The 18,695-nt window shown below is 37.3% G+C and overlaps 1 protein-coding gene across 29 annotated transcripts in view; it reads left to right on the top strand.

Moving 5' to 3' along the window:
- WNK1 (WNK lysine deficient protein kinase 1) overlaps positions 1 to 18,695 on the top strand; it is a 156,607-nt gene that overhangs the window by 62,192 nt on the left and 75,720 nt on the right. For all 29 annotated transcript variants that reach the window (XM_031651009.1, XM_031651018.1, XM_031650990.1 and 26 more), the window contains exons 3-4: positions 11,743 to 11,963; positions 14,676 to 14,833. In XM_031651009.1, coding sequence (XP_031506869.1) covers positions 11,743 to 11,963; positions 14,676 to 14,833 — 379 coding nt within the window. The remainder of the gene's footprint in view (positions 1 to 11,742; positions 11,964 to 14,675; positions 14,834 to 18,695) is intronic.

Below are 18,695 nucleotides of genomic sequence, written 5' to 3' on the forward strand. Positions count from 1 at the left end.
ACAGTTATCACTTAAAAAATACTTTTAGTTCCATTTCCCATAGCATCAGAAATTAATCCCCAGATAGCTAGTTCTGTCATTCCTTTCACGGAAAAAGGTTTAATGCAGAAATTTCTCATTACTTACTGTAAAGAGCTTTTGGTAAAAGTTGGAGTATGCCTTTGTAATCCCAGGTTTCTTAGAGCAGCAGTCCCCAACCTTTCTGGCACCAGGGATTGGTTTCGTGGAAGACAGGTTTTCCATGAATTGGTGTGGGGGGTGGGGGTTGGGAGAGTTTGGAATGATTCAAGCACATTACATTTATTGTACACTTTATTTCTATTATTATCACATTAAAATATATAATGAAGTAGTTGTAGAACTCACCATAATGTAGAATCAGTGGGAGCCCTGAGCTTGTTTTCCTGCAAGTAAACTGTCTCATCTGGGGGTGATAGGAGACAGGACAGATCATCAGGCATTAGATTCTCATAAAGAACGCTTAACCTAGATCCCTTGCATCCACAGTTTACAGTAGCGTTCATGGTCCTATGAGAAATCTAATGCTGCTGACAGGAGGCAGAGCTCAGGTGGTAATGCGAGCAATGAGGGAGCAGCTGTAAATACAGATGACGCTTTGCTTCCTTGCCTGCCACCCACCTCCTGCTATGTGGCCAAGTTCCTAAAAGGCCATGGACTGGTATCAACCTGTGGTCTAGTGGTTGGGGACCCCTGGTGTCTTAGAGGATCTATTTTTACCCAGAGAAGAACCTGTTTTAAGTTATCTTGTATAAATTTTTTATTTGGTGAAATTTGATATTTTAAAATTGTCACTGTGGCGATATATTCTTTATTAATTGTTAAAGTTAATACTGCTGAGCTGATTAATTCCAGATCATTAGAATACAGTGTTATAGCACCTGGATATAGTCACTTGCATGTATTCTGAAATGCTTGCAGTTAACATGTTGAAACATCAACAGATCATTTCTGTCCTGCAAATTCTAATTTCTTTATCCAACTTCCACACTTGTTTATGGCAATACCTTTATCCTCGTTAGACAGGCTTCTTGATATTCTCTTTTCTTCCACTAGAATGTGCTAACTAGCACTATATACCTAGCACTATGAACAAGTGCTATATATCACATTCTAGTGGAAGTATCTAATACTGAATGATAAGCGTTTGAATGAATTAAGGAGAATTATGTGGTAGTGATTATGTGTACATCTTGAGATTCTTTCCATTGGTTTGGATACTTAGTTGGTTGTCAACTGTTTGTCTGGCATGCCTAAGATTACTCTAAAATACAATGGTTTACTTGTTTAAAAAACTATACTGAGGGGCTTTGGGTAACATAGTGGGGTAAGCCCCCATGGAATGGCTGTCCCCCAGCAACAAACTGAAATGTGGAATATAATAAAAGTTTTTTCCAATACATATCTAAGCTTTAAGGAAAGAGAGGTTAACCTCCAGATAATAAGCAGAGATAACTCGAAGCCAAAACAGGAACTTATACTCTGGGATTTTAGACCACATATTGGTTGAGAAGTTGATGCTAATTTTAATGTCCATGCAAGGACAGAAAGCCTTAGAACTGGGTAGAGAGGGGAGCTAGAACGTAGCCTGTGTCAAAAAACTGAATTATCCATGAAAAGAGAGACCTTAATGCCCTAGCCAGTGAAAGCTGCAAGGAATTTTACCTGTGTGCAGAAGACTGTGGATAAGAGGGGAGACCTATGAAAAATAGAAATTCCCATCAAATGCTACCAGTGTTCTTAATTATTCTGTAATCTTCTTTTTTTTATTTTGGAGACAGGGTCTCACTCTGTTGCCCAGGACAGAGTGCAGCGGCACAATCATAGCTCACTGCAGCCTCAAACTCCTGGGCTCAGGGAATCCTTCCACCTCAGCCTCCCGAGTACCTGGGACTATAGTTGCTCACCACCATACCTGGCTAATTAAAAAAAAATTTTTTTTTTTGGTAGAGACAATGTGTATTTTGCTGCCCAGGCTGCTCTCAAACTCCTGAGCTCATCGCGATTTGGCCTCATCCCGATTTGACCTCCCAAACTGCTGGGATTACAAGCATGAGCCACGGTGCCCAGCCTGTTTGATATTCTTCCATCTCATATGTAGATGGCGCTGTAACATAAATTTATACCATCTACTTGGTACAGGAGTCCCAAACCAAAGAACGTGCATCATAATTGATCAGGAACTGAAAGAAAACTCCCAGGGACATTTTCACAGTTCCTTGGTCACTGTCCAGAGGCAAAACAGTTTCCAGAGAAGATGACCTCACAATTAAATTACAGATCATACCAATGAAGGTGAATAGACACAACCAGAAAATAGCACTTCAACAATTAAAGATATTATGGACAAGTCTGAAAATGATTACAATTATTTACATAATGATGTCAGTAAAGATATATGTAAGTGTATATGAAGTGTATAAAAGAAAAGAAGGAATTGAAGGAATAAGACACCATCAAAGAAAAAAAAGACAGGCATAATTTAAAAGCTTCTGAAGAACTTCTAGAAATGTGAACATTAAAATTTAAACTTAAATGGTTTAATGGTTAAACAACAGACTAAATTGACAGGAATAATAACTATGAAGAAATGAGCAACAGAAGGCGCAAAAAAGACAGAAAATACTAAAAGAGGATGACGCAGTAGTGAGAATACCCAGTTAGATTTAATTCTCTAAAAGGGGTTTGTCTGTAATCCCAGCTACTCTGTAGGCTGAGGCAGAGAATCACTTGAGCCCAGGAGGTGGAGGTTGCAGTGAGCCGAGATCGTGCCTCTGCACTCCAGCCTGGGTGACACAGCGAGACTCCATCTCAAAAATAAAAATGAAAAAGTAGAGAGAATGAGAAAAGAAAAATTTCAGAATTTAAGAATTCTGATTGAGAATGTATACAGATTCCTAAGCAAGTAGGTTGAAAACATTCATATTCATTTCTGGAAGAATGAGTAACTAGGACCATTGGCAGCATTTGGAGAGCCAAATTGGGAAGGAATGGGAATTAACTCCAAAATACATGCTTTTTGGACCTTTTGAGTTTCTACCTTTGTTCTGTATGTGTATTTACATTGAAGCAGATAAAACACCCATAGCTGAAAAATAAGATGGGAATATATGAGTTAGAAAATTTGGATTAAGGCCGGGTGTGGTAGTTCACACCTGTAATCCCAGCACTTTGAGAGGCCGAGGTGGGTGGATCATCTGAGGTCAGGATCACCTGAGGTCAGCTCGAAACCAGCCTGTCCAACATAGTAAAACCCTGTCTCTACTAAAAGTACAAAAATTAGCTGGGTGTGATGACGGGCACCTGTAATCTCAGCTACTCAGGAGGCTGAGGCAAGAGAATCGCTTGACCCTGCAGGTGGAGGTTGCAGTGAGCCAACTGCACTCTAGCCTGGGTGACAGAGTGAGACTCCATCTCAAAAAAAGAAAAAAGAAAATTTGGATTAAAAATTGAAATAAATTTAGACTTTTTTTTTTCAATAGACATGAAATTCGAATATCATACAATTAACCGTTTTAGAATATACAATTCAGTGGCACTTAGTACATTCACAATGTTTTGTAAGTACCACATCTATCAAGTTACTAAACATTTTCATCATCTCAAAAGAACACTCTGTGCCCATTAAGCAGTTACTCCGCATTTCCCTTCTTCCAGCCAGGCAGCATATTTTTTCTTTAATTGCACATTATCTAAGTTCTTTTTCTTTTTACATTTAAAAAGAAATTTTCAGTTTCTGAGCTTCAGAGGCTTATGCCAACAGGAGGGTTTATTTAGTAGAAAGAGTGCTAGACTTGGAGTAGAAGTTGTGACTACTCCCAGTGCTGCCTCTGACCAACTGTGATTTTGGGCAAATAGCTAACCTTTTTTGGGTCTCAGTTCCCCATGTACATGTAAAACAAGGGGTTGGACTACCTGATCTCTGGGACCATCCATTCGTGGATGGGATTGATTTTTTTATTGTAAAAAACATAACAAAATTTACCATCTTAATCATTTTTAAGTGTACAGTTCAGTAGTGTTAATACATACACATTTCTGTGCAATTTCTAGAATGCTTTTCATCTCACAAAACTAAAACTCTATGCCCATGGAACAATTTCCCATTTCTTCCAACCCTCAGCTCCTGACAGCTATCAGCTTTTTACCATCTGTATGGATTTGTCTAATCAGGATATGTCCTATAAGTAGACTCAAAGTATGTTACGGATCCTTGTGTTTGGCATCTTTGACTTAGCACAGTGTTTTCGAGGATCATCGTGATTGCACACATCAGTACTTCATTCCCTTTTATGACTAAATAACATTCCATTCCATGGAAATATCACAATTTGTTTATTCATCCATTGATGAACATTTGAGCTATATCCACCTTTTGGCTATTATGAGTACTGCTGCTATAAATATTTGTGCACAAGTATTTTTTTGAGTACCTGTTTTCATTTCTTTTGGCTGTACACTAGGAATGGAATTGCTGAGTCATGTGGAAATCTTTGTTTAACTTTTTGAGGAGCCATCTTACTGGGAGTGACATGATACCTCATTATGGGTTAGATTTGCATTTCCCTAATGATTAATGATATGGAACATCTTTTCATATGCTTATTGGCTATTTGTGTATCTTTGGAGAAATGTTTATTCAAGTTCTTTGCTGATTTTTTATTGGATTGCTTGTCTTTTTGTTGATTTATAAGAGTTCTTTATATATTTTAGAGACTAGACCCTTGTCCAGATCCATGATTTACAGGTATTTTCTCCTGTAGGTTGCCTTTTTTGCTCCTTGATAATGTGCTGTGACATACAGATTGAGTGTAGTATCTCTTATCCAAAATGCTTGGGACCAGAAGTGTTTTGGGCTTTGAATTTTTTCAGATATTGGAACTTTGAATTGTACTTACCAGTTGAGCCTCCTAAATCTGAACCAAAATGTTCAAATGAGCATTTTTGTTGTGTGTCATGTTGGTGCTCAAAAAGTTTCAGATTTTGGATTGGAGCATTTTGGATGTTGGATTTTCTGATTGGGATGCTCAAGCCTGTGCCAAGTTTTAAATTTTGATAAAGTCCAGTGTACCTGTTTTGTCTTTTGATGGTTGGGCTTTTGGTGTCATGTAAGACTCCATTGTCATAAATAACCAAGGTCATACAGATTTATACCTAAGTTTTCTTCTAAGAGTTCTATCAATTTAACTCTTCTATTTAGGCTATTGTTCCATTTTTAAGTTAACTTTTGTATATGCTGTGAGGTAGGGTCTGATTTCATTCTTTTGCATGTTGATACCGAGTTATCCCAGCATCATTTGTTGAAGAGACTTTTTACCCCATTGAATGGTCTTGGTACCCTTCTCAAAAATTATTTGATGATATGTATAGGTTTATTTCTGGACTCTCAATTCTGTTTCACTGATTTACCTGTCTGTTCTTAGGCCAGTACCACACTGCTCTGATTACTGTAGTTTTGTGGTAAATTTTGAAAATTAGAAGTGATTTCCTCTAATTTTGTTCTTCTTTTTCACTATTGTTTTTGACAGTTGGGGTCTTCTTGAAATTTCATGTGAATTTGAGGATTAGATTTCCATTTCTAGAAGAAAAGGATGGTGGAATTTTGACAGAGATTGTGTTGAATCTGTAGATCACTTTGTATAGTATCACCATCTTTAACTATATTGTCTTCTAATCCATGAACACAGGGTGTCTGTCCATTTATTTATGTCTTTTTAAATTTCTTTCAGCAATGTTTTGTAGTTTCATTATTCAAGTCTTTCACATCCTTGGTTAAATTTATTCCTGGATCCTTTATATGCTATTGCAAATGAAATTGTTTTCTTAATTTCCTTTTCAGATTGTTGATTGCTGGTATATATAAATACAACTAATTTTTATGTGTCAGTCTTGTACTTTTGCAAATTTGCTGAATTCTTGTATTAGCTCGTCTATGTGTGTGTGAATGTTCATTCTTTGGGTTTTTTTTTTTTTTTTTTTTTTAACACAAATGGGGTTTCACTCTGTCACCCAGGCTGGGGTGCAGTGGTGCAGTCATAGTTCACTACAGACTTGAACTCCTAGGCTTAAAGGATCCTCCCACTTCAGTCTCCTGAGTAGCTGGGACTCCAGGTGTGTACCACCATGCCTGGCTAATTTTCAATTTTTTTGTAAAGATAGGGACTCAATATATTGCTTATGCTGGTCACAAATTCCTGGCCTCAAGTGGTCTCCCTTGCCTCTGACTCCCCAAGTGCTGAGATTCAGGTGTGTGCCACCACACTTAACCATTCTTTGGGATTTTTATATATTGGATCAAGTCATATGTGAATAGATAGTTCTTTCTGGTTTGAATGCCTTTATTTTTCTTGTCTAACTGTTTTGGCTAGAACTTGAATTATGATTAGCACTGATTATCCTTGTCATATTCTTGATTTTAAGGAGAAAGCTTTTGGTCTTTCACCATTGAGTATATGTTAGCTGTGAGTTTTTCATAAATGTTCTTTATCATGTTGAGGAAGTTCTCTGCTAGTCCTATCCTAGTTTGTTGGGTTTTTTTTTTTAATGGAAAGGTATTAGATTTTGTCAAATGCTATTCTGCATCAAGTTAGATAATCATGAGACTGCTTCGTTCTATTAGTGTGATATATTATACTGATTAATTTTCTTACGTTGAATCATCCTTGCATTTCATAGATAAATGGCGTATAATCCTTTTACTATGCGATTGGGTTTGGCTTGCCAATATTTTGTTGAGAGTTTTTACATCTACATTAATAACAGTGTTGGTCTATAGTTTTCTTGTGGTATCTTCAGTGTCAGGGCAATACTGGCCTCATAGAATGATTTAGAAAGTGTTTCCTCCACTTCTACTTTTTGGAAGAGTAGTATTTGTGTTAATTCTCCTTTAAATGTTTGGTAGAACTCATCAGTGAAGCCATCCAGTCCTAGACTTTTCTTTGGAGATTAAATAATTTAAATGTATTTATTTTTCTTTTGTAGTATACTGTTTTGATTCCTTTCTCATTTCCTTTTGTGTATATATTTAGATATTTTTTCAGTGGTTACCTTGAGGATCACAACTAACATCATAAACCTCCAACAGCTTACCCTGAATTGATACCAACTTAGCTTTAATATTATAGCATACAAATCTCTGATCCTATACAGCGTCACTCTTCCTTCCCATTTTATGTTTTCGTTGTCTCAGATTTTATCTTTATACATTGTGTACCCATTAACATAGTTTTATAATCATTATTTTACATGCATTTGTCTTTTAAATCATGTAGGAAATAAAAGGAGTTATAAACCAAAAATACATTAATATTGGTTTGAATATTTAGATGTGTGATGGACTTTACCAGAGATTTGATTTGGTTTTATGGCTTCAAGTTATTGTCTAGTGTTCTTTTATTTCCTCTAAGGATTCTCTTTAGCATTTCTTATAGGGAAGGTGTACTACTATCAAACTCCTCCAGCTTTTATTTACCTGGCAGTGTCTTAATTTCTCTTTCATTTCTGTAGTATAATTTTGCTGGATATATAATTCTTGGTTGGCAGTCTTAAGTTTTTTGGGGGGTTTTGCTTTTGTTTCTTTTAGCACTTTAAACGTGTCATTCCACTGCTTTCTGCCCTCCATGGTTTTTGCTGAAAAATCAGCTCATAATCTTATTGAGGATCCCATGGTCATAAGTCACTCTCCCTTGCTACTTTCAAGATGCTCTCTTTGTCTTTGCCTTTTAGCAGTTTGAATATAATGTTTCTCATTGTGGATCTATTTACATTTATCCTTAGAGTTTGTTGAACTTTTTGGATGTGTAGATTCATGTCTTTTACTAAGTTTGGGAAATTTGTGGCCATTATTTTCTTAAATATTCTTTTTGCTCTTTTCTCTCCTCTTTATCTGGGACTCCCATTGTGTATATTTTGGTCCACTTGATGGTGTCCCACGGGTCTCGTAGACTCTGCCCATTTCTGCTCCTCAGACTGTATAGTTTCACTTCCTGTTTTCAAGTTGATTGCCTTTTTCTTCCTTGTGTTCGCCTGTGCTGTTGAAATCCGTTAGTGAATCTTCACTGTGTTTTCAGCACCTGAATTGCCACTTGGTTCCTTTTTAAAGTTTCTGTCTCTGTTGATATTCTCTACTTGAATGGAATATTCTCTGTGCTCTAACATTTGGCGACCATTGTTCTCAGCATTTAGTCTACCAGTTTTTGGCATAGGTACTGTAGTTATCCCCATTTAACCATGAGTTGATTGTTTTTAGTAAATATCTTAGTACTGAAGAACTGATCAAGAGCTCTGCTTATGACAGTGGAGCTTTTCAGCAACTGGGTTTTTTCTTCAATGTGATCGGGCAAAAATCAGTCATAATGGAAGACCCTGAAGTGCTTGATATATCAGAGACATCTTTTTTTTTTTGGAGGTGAGTCTGTCGCCCAGGGTGGAGTGCAGTGGCGTGATCTCGGCTCATTGTAACCTCCGCCTCCCGGGTTGAAGCGATTCTCTGACCTCAGCCTCCCGAGTAGCTGGGACTACAGGTGCATGCCACCATGCCCAGCTAGTTTTTATATTTTTAGTAGACACCGTGTTTCACCATATTGGTCAGGCTGGTCTTGAACTCCTGACCTCAGGTGATCCACCCACCTCAGCCTCCCAAAGTGCTGGGAGTGAGCCAGCGTGAGCCATTGCACCCGGCAGAGACATCTTTTTTTTTGTCCGGTCTGCACTGATGGTGCCTGATTGTCACTTTTCTTTCTCAAGATGTGGTTGGTTATGGTGATTTTAATTAATATTCACATTTCTAGAACCACTTTTCATTCTCACCAAACTTAGCTTCTCTGAGTTTAGAAATGTTCCATTTGTAATATGGAGCAGATTGGATCCTTTCTTGTCCTTATACTTTCCTTATGAACGTTGCTATAATAATCATGTTTGTACACAATTCCCATAGAATAGGTTCCTAAAATGAAATGTGAATCATAATATATGTGTAATTTTCATGTGAATAGCGTTTGAGACAAAGATATGATTTCCTGCTGGCTGGGATAATCTTGAAGGTCTTTACTAAAATGATAGATACAATTTAAGTAGATCTTAAAGGATAGAGAGGCTTTCTGTAATTAGGGAGGTGCTACAGGAATAGTTAAAAGAGAGAGAGAGAAGTAGTATAAAGTTCATGGTAGGATAGCCTTTTGTTTAAAATAGGATGTTTATAAGAAGGACTAATGACAAAGTTTCCAGTATTTTAATATAAAATTCTAAAAATTATATAGAAAAGGCAAAAGCACCATACAGTGAGCACACACTCAGCACCAAGATTCTATTGTTACTTTTTGCATCACTTGCATTACCATATTATTAATACATCCATTTATTCATCATCCTTCTATCAATGTTCCATATGATAAAATAAAATAGTAGATAATATCATTGTATTCACCTATAAACCCTTCAGTATGCATTTCATTAGAGTTCATGGCATGCTACTGTTATTTGTTGTTGTTTTTGGAGACAGAGTCTCTCTCCTGTCACCAGGCTGGAGTCTTAGTCAAAGTGGCGATCTCCAGCTCACTGCAAGAAGCTCGCGCCTCGGGTTAATGCCATTCTCCTGCCTCAGCCTCCTAGAAGCTGGGACTACAGGCACCATCATGCCGGCTAATTTTTGGCATTTTCAGTAGAGACGGGGTTTCACTGTGTTCGCCAGGATGGTCTCGATCTCCTGACCTCGTGATCCGCCTGCCTCGGCCTCCCAAAGTGCTGGGATTACAGGCGTGAGACACCGGGCCCAGCCTGTGTACTTTTTCTTTTACCTCCAAGCAGCATCAGGATATAATAAATTATTATCGTATGATTGAGTGAGTTTTGACAAGGCATTCATTTGTGTAACCAAAACTCTTAAGATAGAGAACATTTCCATCATATCAGAAAATGCCCTTATGCCACTTTCCAGGCAGCCTTTTCCTTACCCTCCATCCAGCATTACTGTTTTGATATATTTTTTAAACCACAAAACCCACTTTTGCTATTAGTTTTCTTCAATTAACCCACCCAAATGAAGTACAATTTTTAGTTCTACTATTTGATTTTTAGTTAGATCTGGATCTCTGCATGTTTTTCATTTTAAGTAGTTGCCCTGAAGATTGCATTTACGTTGTTACTTTTCACTATTTAGGACTAATACTGTACAATTTCATGTAAAATATAAGACCTTTGCACAAATGAAGTTTTCATTTAACCCCTCTACCACTTGTTTTGTATGTTGTAATTTTCATATCTTACATGAGTACATAGAAAATGGTAAGTCATTATTAAATGGGAGTAATTATAGTACCTATTCAACAAAATTGGAATACTAAATGCAGGAAACAGTGACAGCCAAATGTTAAGAGTATAGAAAATTTTAGCTCAACAAATAGAGAATATCAGTAAAGACATAGAAATTATAAAAATGAAACATTCAGGAACTGAAAAACAATAACTATATAATATAATATGTAAGCATATCATATATATCACAGTATTATAGATTTCCCTTTAATCGTGTGTGTATTTTAAAGATACTGAAAGGAAAATGTAGTCTTTTATATTTAACATTTTTAGTGCTCTTTTTTTCCCCTGAATATTGCCAGATAAAGTAGGCATTAGCACTCAATCCTCAGATGTATCTTTTCTGCAGTGGGTAGCATCAGAGGTCTCTGTTCAGTTCTTTCAGCATACTTGGGCTGCTTGGAATCTTTCCTACATGTACGTATTTCAGAGGTCAACTAGAGATTTGGGCAGAGTGAATACACAGAATTTAGGACTCTCCTTTGGTGCCTGCTTTCTGAGATTTCCTCCTTTCCTTTCTAGATCTGTGCTGTCCAATAGAACTTTCTGCCATTATGGAAATGTTGTATAGCGTATACCATCCAGAATGGTAGCTATTTGCTTCATGTGGCTGTTGAGCACATGAAATGTGGCTAGTGCAGTTGAGAAATGGAATTTTTTATTTTAATCTACATTTGAGTAGTACAACTTTATTGAACAGACCATCCTTGCAGAAAGGTCTGTTAGCACTGTTCTTGATGCTGTGGTCATTGCAAACTCAGTCCCCATTTCTGTCTGGGGTTTAGCAGACCCGCAGAATCAGAACAGGGCCTTTTCTTAGGTACAAATGTATTATGAAGAAGGAAACTCAAGCAGTACTTTCCCTTTGTCCCTGCCAACTATGACTGATTTTGATTGCTCTCCAGAGCCTTCAAGTAATCGTTGTTTTGTGTACTTTTGACTAGAGTTTATAAATACATCTGTGTCTGATAGAACTACTGCACTATTTAAGAGAAGCAGAACTCCACCTGTTAATCATTTAAATGGTGACCTAATTTTAAGGAATTCATATTTGGTGCTTTGTTATAATTCTGTTACCAATCACTAATTAAATATTTTTGGTTCTGAAATATTTAGCTGATATAGCCAGCTTCATCTCCCATTTCTTTAAGAAAAAACTAGTTACTTAATACTATCATTGTTTAGATGAAAAAGTATTTGGAAGACTTATTTTTCTGTGTCTCTTAATAGAATTTTTATTTTAAACTATCGTAGCCCCGCTTACTAAAAGTATTACTAACCTTTAATGTTACTGAATCTTAGTATTCTAAATTTGATATTCCCATCTCCAGTCATGTTAGAATTTAATGGAATTCTTCAAAGCAACAAACTCATATCGTTGATAACTTGTTTGGTATACTTTGCTTTTTCTAGGTATCTGAAAAGGTTTAAAGTGATGAAGATCAAAGTTCTAAGAAGCTGGTGCCGTCAGATCCTTAAAGGACTTCAGTTTCTTCATACTCGAACTCCACCTATTATTCACCGCGATCTTAAATGTGACAACATCTTTATCACGGGCCCTACTGGCTCCGTCAAGATTGGAGACCTTGGTCTGGCAACCCTGAAGCGGGCTTCCTTTGCCAAGAGTGTGATAGGTATGTTTCAGGTGTACCTTGGAGCCTGACTGGCTTTCTGACATTCCTTTTATTTAGAATCCTGGCCCTGTCAGAGTTTTAAGTGATATAAACCTTAAGAGATTCATAGCTTGAACTCAGGAGGTGATCGTTCTACTTACGAGATGTAGGATTCTCTACATTTGTGCTTCTTGGAATCATCTTAGAGGCTGTTGATAACATTACATTACAAGGAATAAAGTGAACTTTGTTGATAAAACCTAATGTAACAGTCTTTTTTTGTTGTTGTTGTTGAGATGGAGTCTCTCTGTGTCACCCAGGCTGGAGTGCAGTGGTGCGATCTCAGTTCATTGCAACCTCCACCCACCGGGTTCAAGCGATTTTTGTGCCTCAGCCTCCCGAGTAGCTGGGATTACAGGCATGCATCACCATGCCTGGCTAATTTTTGTATTTTTAGTAGAAATGGGGTTTCACCATGTTGGCCAGGCTGGTCTTGAACTCCTGGCCTCAAGTGATCCACCTGCCTCAGCCTCAAGTGCTGGGATTACAGGCGTGAGCCACCTTGCCCAGCCAGCCATCTTTTTGTTACACACTGTTGATACTTAATATTATGCACTATTTATGTAATACATACAGTATGTCACTTAATGAAAGAAATGGAATTTATATTTAGTTTTACTTCCTAAAATTAAAAGATAAAAATTAAATTTTTAGACATATAAAATGTCTGTTGGGTATATATGTATATTCAAGAATATTGGCCAAGCACAGTGGCTCATACCTGTAATCCCAGCACTTTAGGAGGCTGAGGTGGGAGGATCACTTGAGGTCAGGAGTTTGAGACCAGTCTGGCCAACATGGAAAAACTCTATCTCTATTAAAAATACAAAAAAAAAAAAAAAATTAGCCGGGTGTGGTGGTGGGTGCCTGTAGGCCCAGCTACTTGGGAGGCTGAGGCAGGAGAATCGCTTGAATCTGGGAAGTGGAGGTTGCACTGAGCTGAGATTGCACCACTACACTCCAGCCTGGGCAACAGAGCAAGACTCCGTCTCCAAAAAAAAAAAAAGGAGTATCTAGCCTCCTAACATTTTGTGAAAATAAATATGACAATTCATTCTGAAAAGTTGGTTTTATGAACTTTTTTCTTAGTCTGACTCTTCAGAAGTTATGATCTATCTAAAAGAGTATTTCTCAACCTCAGTACTACTGAGATTTGGGGTTGGACAATTCTTTCTTATAAGGGGTTGTCTTGTACATTGTAAGACTCGAGCAGCATTCCCAGCCTCTACCCACTAGATACCAGTAGCACGCTCCCTGTCTGTCTTCTAGTTGTTATGACCAAAAGTGTGTCCAGACATTACTATATATGGCTCCTAGAAGACAAAATTGCCCCCTGTTGAGAATCACTTATCTAAAGAACAAGGCTGTCCCTTTCAGACTTTATATGTTAGAAACTCAAAGCTGGAAAAATAATTTAATGCCTATTTTGATAAACTTTCACTCTATGAAGAGAGTATCACAATTTAAAAACTTGAAGTCTTCATAAACACTCTATTTACTCCCTCCAAAAGGTGACAATAACAAAAGAAACCCATTAATTTTTAAGTGAACTTGGATCCTAAGTATTACTAGGAAAAGCACAGAACACCAGTTATTTGTACATCTTTCAAAAACAGTGTTCTCCTTGGAATATTATGTAAACTTCGGTTAGGAACACTTTCACCTTTTCTTATAATACATTCACAAGACGAATGGGAACAGTGTTATTTAAAGCTGAATTTCTTTTTTTGCCTTCTTCACAGGAAACATTTCTTTGATTGTCTTTGGCATCCTGAAATCCCTGACCCAATAGAGTTTTTATTTTCTTTGTTCATTAAATCATAGTGTGCATGTCTGTTTCTTGGAATGCCTTATAATTTGAGGTATGCAGACCTAATTTTCTGGAAGCATTATAAAACCTAGTCTTGTGAGATCACAGACTGCTCATAAATCAGTCTGTATTTGGGTTCTATATTTGTGTGTGTATTTGTCTTTTTGCCTGTAGGATGTCCCTCACTGTATTTCTTGTGTCTGTAGTAGGCTTATTTGTGCACTACAGGTGCGATGGTAAGTATGTGAAGAAAAGGGCTCTGGTGAGTGGCCTTTGGAGACAATTACGCTTTATTTCATTTTTTAAAAAATGTATTGAATATCGGATTTTTCACTGCAAGGCCTTCTTAAAAAGTGAAACTAATCAGATTGAGTGTTAATGCCAAGCATGTAGCTGTAAATATTAACCTACAACTACCATACATTAGTGGACACACAAGTATTTTGATCTTTTTAAACCCATCATCTTATCTTACAGATGTGCCATTATATCTGTTTTGTTCCTTGCATAGTGTCTTTCCTTTTCCTTCTATTTTTCAATGTGAATTATATTAGTTTATCTCTTAGCCAAGGCTTTATTTTGACATATTGTTTAGAGAAATTCATTTTACACAGTAAATCAATAAATAGATCCTTGACCTTATTCCAGTTTCATATAAAGGCCTTGCAGTGGAAGATCTTTTACGAGATATTTGGTGGAACAGACTGACTGAGAAGATTTCCTTCCTCTTTTTCCCCCCTTTCCTTTTTTCTCCCCATTCCAATTTCTTCTCTCTCACAGGTCAACCCCTCTGCTTCTCTCCCCGGTGAGTAACGTCTGAAGCTTCTGCTCGCATTGAGTCTGAATCGTTCTTTTAATTTAAGGTACCCCAGAGTTCATGGCCCCTGAGATGTATGAGGAGAAATATGATGAATCCGTTGACGTTTATGCTTTTGGGATGTGCATGCTTGAGATGGCTACATCTGAATATCCTTACTCGGAGTGCCAGAATGCTGCGCAGATCTACCGTCGCGTGACCAGTGTAAGTCTTCCCCTAACTGATTGTTGAACTTGGGTTATATCTAACAAAGAATCCCAAGGTGGATGACATCAAACCATGTAAAAGAGGACAATAGTGGAAGGCATACTGAGTGAACTGTTGGAGTGGGGTTGGTGGTGTTGAGGTATGTGTAAGGCTATTGCTCATGATACAGTGAAAGATAAAGATCAAAGAACCACTAGTTTATCCTGTACCCACCTTGCATTCATTTAAATCTTTATGATGTTTAGAAACACACCCTCATTGCCTACTTTTTAACCCCCTATTAATTCAGCTAAACTCCCATTTTCTCCTACCACATAGGTCAGAGTTAAAAGTAATGTTTTTAATTCAAGATGCTTTGTCAAATTAATTTGTTCACTGACTTTTCTCTGAATGACTTGATATGATTTATTAAATCTTATATATTAGTACCTACAATATTTAAGGCATAAATAAATACCTTTTTGTAGTTTAAATTACCCATGGTAGTTCATGTCTGCTGACAGATATTTTCTACAGCTGTCTAATTGAAACCTGAAAGGTAGTTGTTATGATTCACTTCACTTTATCACTACATACTTCATTATGCTACTCTAAAATACATTTTCTTACATAACCATATTATGCCTGAAAAAATTAACAATCATTTCTGGATCATCCAACACCCTGAACCTGTTCAGATATTCTCTCCATTGTTTCAAAAATGTCCGTTGACAGCGTTCAAAATAGGCTCTATCAAGGTCTACAAAATGTATTTTATTGTTGTAGTTCTTAATCTAGAACTATTGCTTTTACTTTCATTTTCTGCATGCCAGAGATTTATTGAAAAACTTGGATTATTTTGAGGAATGTTCCACATTCTGAATTTTCCTTGTAGTGTCATTTAACTGGTTTATTCTTCTACATTTCTGTAAAGAGAAGTTTACCTTAAAATAGTTGGGGTAGGTTAACAATGTAAAAATAATTTTGTCTTTTTTACTCGCATTCACCCTAGAGTGTACGTTGTCGTTTTCCAGAGGCTATATGATACTGCACATATGATACTGCAGCAGAGTACATGCAGAAGCAGATATAAGAATTCATTTGTAAGGCCGGGCGCGGTGGCTCATGCCTGTAATCTCAGCACTTCTGGAGGCCGAGGCGGGTGGATCACTTGAGGTCAGGAGTATGAGACTAGACTGGCCAACGTGGTAAAACCCCATCTCTACTAAAAATTCAAAAATTAGCCAGGTGTTGGCGGTGCACCCATGTAATCCCAGCTACTCTAGAGGCTGAGGCCCGAGAATCTCTGGAACCCAGGAGGTGGAGTTTGCAGTGAGCCAGGATTGTGCCACTGCACTCCAGCCTGGGTGACAGAGTAAGACTGTGTCTCAAAAAAAAAAAGAAAAAAATTCATTTGTCTTCCATTAAACCATATTTTTAAAAAGATTACAAAAATGTAAAACAATACCAATCTTATCACTAAATTTGTCTTGTTTTGGAAAATACTGAATTTTTTATTTTAAATATTATATATTTGTAACATAATGAGTTATAATTTTTAATGAATTAATAAATATTTTTAAACTTTCTCAGGTTTACCATCTGTCACGGTAAATATTAATAGATGTAACACACATAGAGAAAATCCCTCTGAGGTCTCCAGTAATGTTAATTTTAAGAGTATAAAGGGGTCCTGAGACAAAAGTTTGAGAACCACTGTTCAAAAGTCTTGATAAAATTTAGGCTAAACATTTTTTGCAAGGATACTTAATATGTGGTGCTGTATATGTTATATTGCACCAAGAGGCTCAGAGTATCTCATTATCTCATTTTTAGTAATGTAATTTAATTGAATTTTGATATAGAAGATGTAATTATAAATTGCTTATTTAGATTTTGATAGCTGAACAGAATGGAAGTGTTTATTTTTTTGTTATTTATTTATTTTTTTTTTTGAGACGGAGTCTCCCTCTGTCGCCCAGGCCGGAGTGCAGTGGCGTGATCTCGACTCACTGCAAACTCCGCCTTCCGGGTTCATGGCGTTCTCCTGCCTCAGCCTCCCGAGTAGCTGGAACTACAGGCGCCCGCAACCACTCCCGGCTAGTTTTTTTGTATTTTTAGTAGAGACGGGGTTTCACCGTGTTAGCCAGGATGGTCTCGATCTCCTGACCTCATGATCCACCCGCCTCGGCCTCCCAAAGTGCTGGGATTACGGGCGTGAGCCAGAAATGTTTATTATTAAAAACTGATAGGAAACATTTTGCTTTAGGTAGACCAAATTTTACCTCTTCATAAAGGCTTGGAAGAAGTCTTTGGAGTCAAAGATTAATTATAATTATTTATTGCTGTGAATATTCTTTCAGTATCCTTGTTGTGTATTTGTATGTGATTCTGTTGTTGATGGATATGGAGCTACTTTGGACAATTAGTTTAATTTCATGTGAAGTGCAAGAAATGGTGGAGGTTTCATACCCAGTCAAAATGACAGCTGTTGTTTACAGAGAAAGCAGCATAACTGTCAGGTTACTTCTGGCTTTGTAATTGGGATGGTATTTTGTCAGTTATTATTATCGGGTGTGTGTCTCCAAGTCTTTGGCCTGAGGCCTTACTGTTAAATTTATTAACCTCTTTTTTTTTTGAGACGGAGTCTCGCTCTGTCGCCCAGGCTGGAGTGCGGTGAGGCAATCTCGGCTCACTGCAAGCCCCGCCTCCCGGGTTCCCGCCATTCTCCTGCCTCAGCCTCCCGAGCAGCTGGGACTACAGGCGCCACCACCGCGCCCGGCTAGTTTTTTTGTATTTTTAGTAGAGACGGGGTTTCACCGTGTTAGCCGGGATGGTCTCGATCTCCTGACCTCGTGATCCGCCCGCGTCGGCCTCCCAAAGTGCTGGGATTACAGGCGTATTAACCTTTTCTTAATACTCACCCAGATTCTAATACATGTTATAATTGTAATCCCTGAAGCACTGACTCTCAATTTGGGCTGAATGGGGGCAGGATAAATTTTTTTTATGCCTTCAGATGATTTTGATAAGTACCCTAGTCATTATTCTACATTTATGCCCTTAGAAAGCTCATCTGCTTTGCCTCTCAGAGTTCTGTATCATCATTCCCAGTTCATGTCTCTTATTATTCCCCTTTCTTCGAACCCTGATGCATAGTAATTTACATTCTCTCTTTTTTTTCCCCCTTTGAGCATAGGGCAGACTGTTTATTGGGTAATGTCCTCTTTTATTTCGTTTAAAATTGTAGAAAACTTAAGAGGTATATTTGATTTCTTGTTTTTTACTCACTACTTCCAGTTTATAAGGTTCTTGCTTCAGAATACCTCTTAGATGCAAGCCTTCTTCATTCCCATTGCCACAACTCTGATTTCACATCTTCCTTACTTCACACCTTGCATTATATTCCAGAAATAGTTTACACTGTGAATTTATTTTTTTATTTCACTTTCTTGCTCTCCTTTCTTGGTATAAGGAACTTCCGATACCAGTTTGCTTATATCAGAGCAAGTACAAATTCTTAATCTTTTGCTGTTCTTCATCTTCATCCAAGCACTTTATTTTAGTTAAATCATTATCTCACACATATGCCACATCCTTTCCTGTATTCCTGTCCATTTGTAAATGTTGTATCATACTGTACCTCTTCTATAAGCTTTTCTGCTGTCCAGTCAATCCATATACTTAACAGTCTTCCTCCATGACATTGTATCTGATTGGTTTCACTGTATAATGACCTTTGCCTTTTCTGAGCTGATTCTTCTGAATTGATATGAATTATAAAATTTTGTTTATAATTGGTTGTTCTACTTATAAACTCATAAATTCAATTAATGTACTTACTGCTTATTATTTTTATTGCTTTATATTCTTTAAAATA

Source organism: Papio anubis, chromosome 9, assembly GCF_008728515.1.
Source record: "Papio anubis isolate 15944 chromosome 9, Panubis1.0, whole genome shotgun sequence".
Lineage (NCBI taxonomy): Eukaryota > Metazoa > Chordata > Mammalia > Primates > Cercopithecidae > Papio > Papio anubis.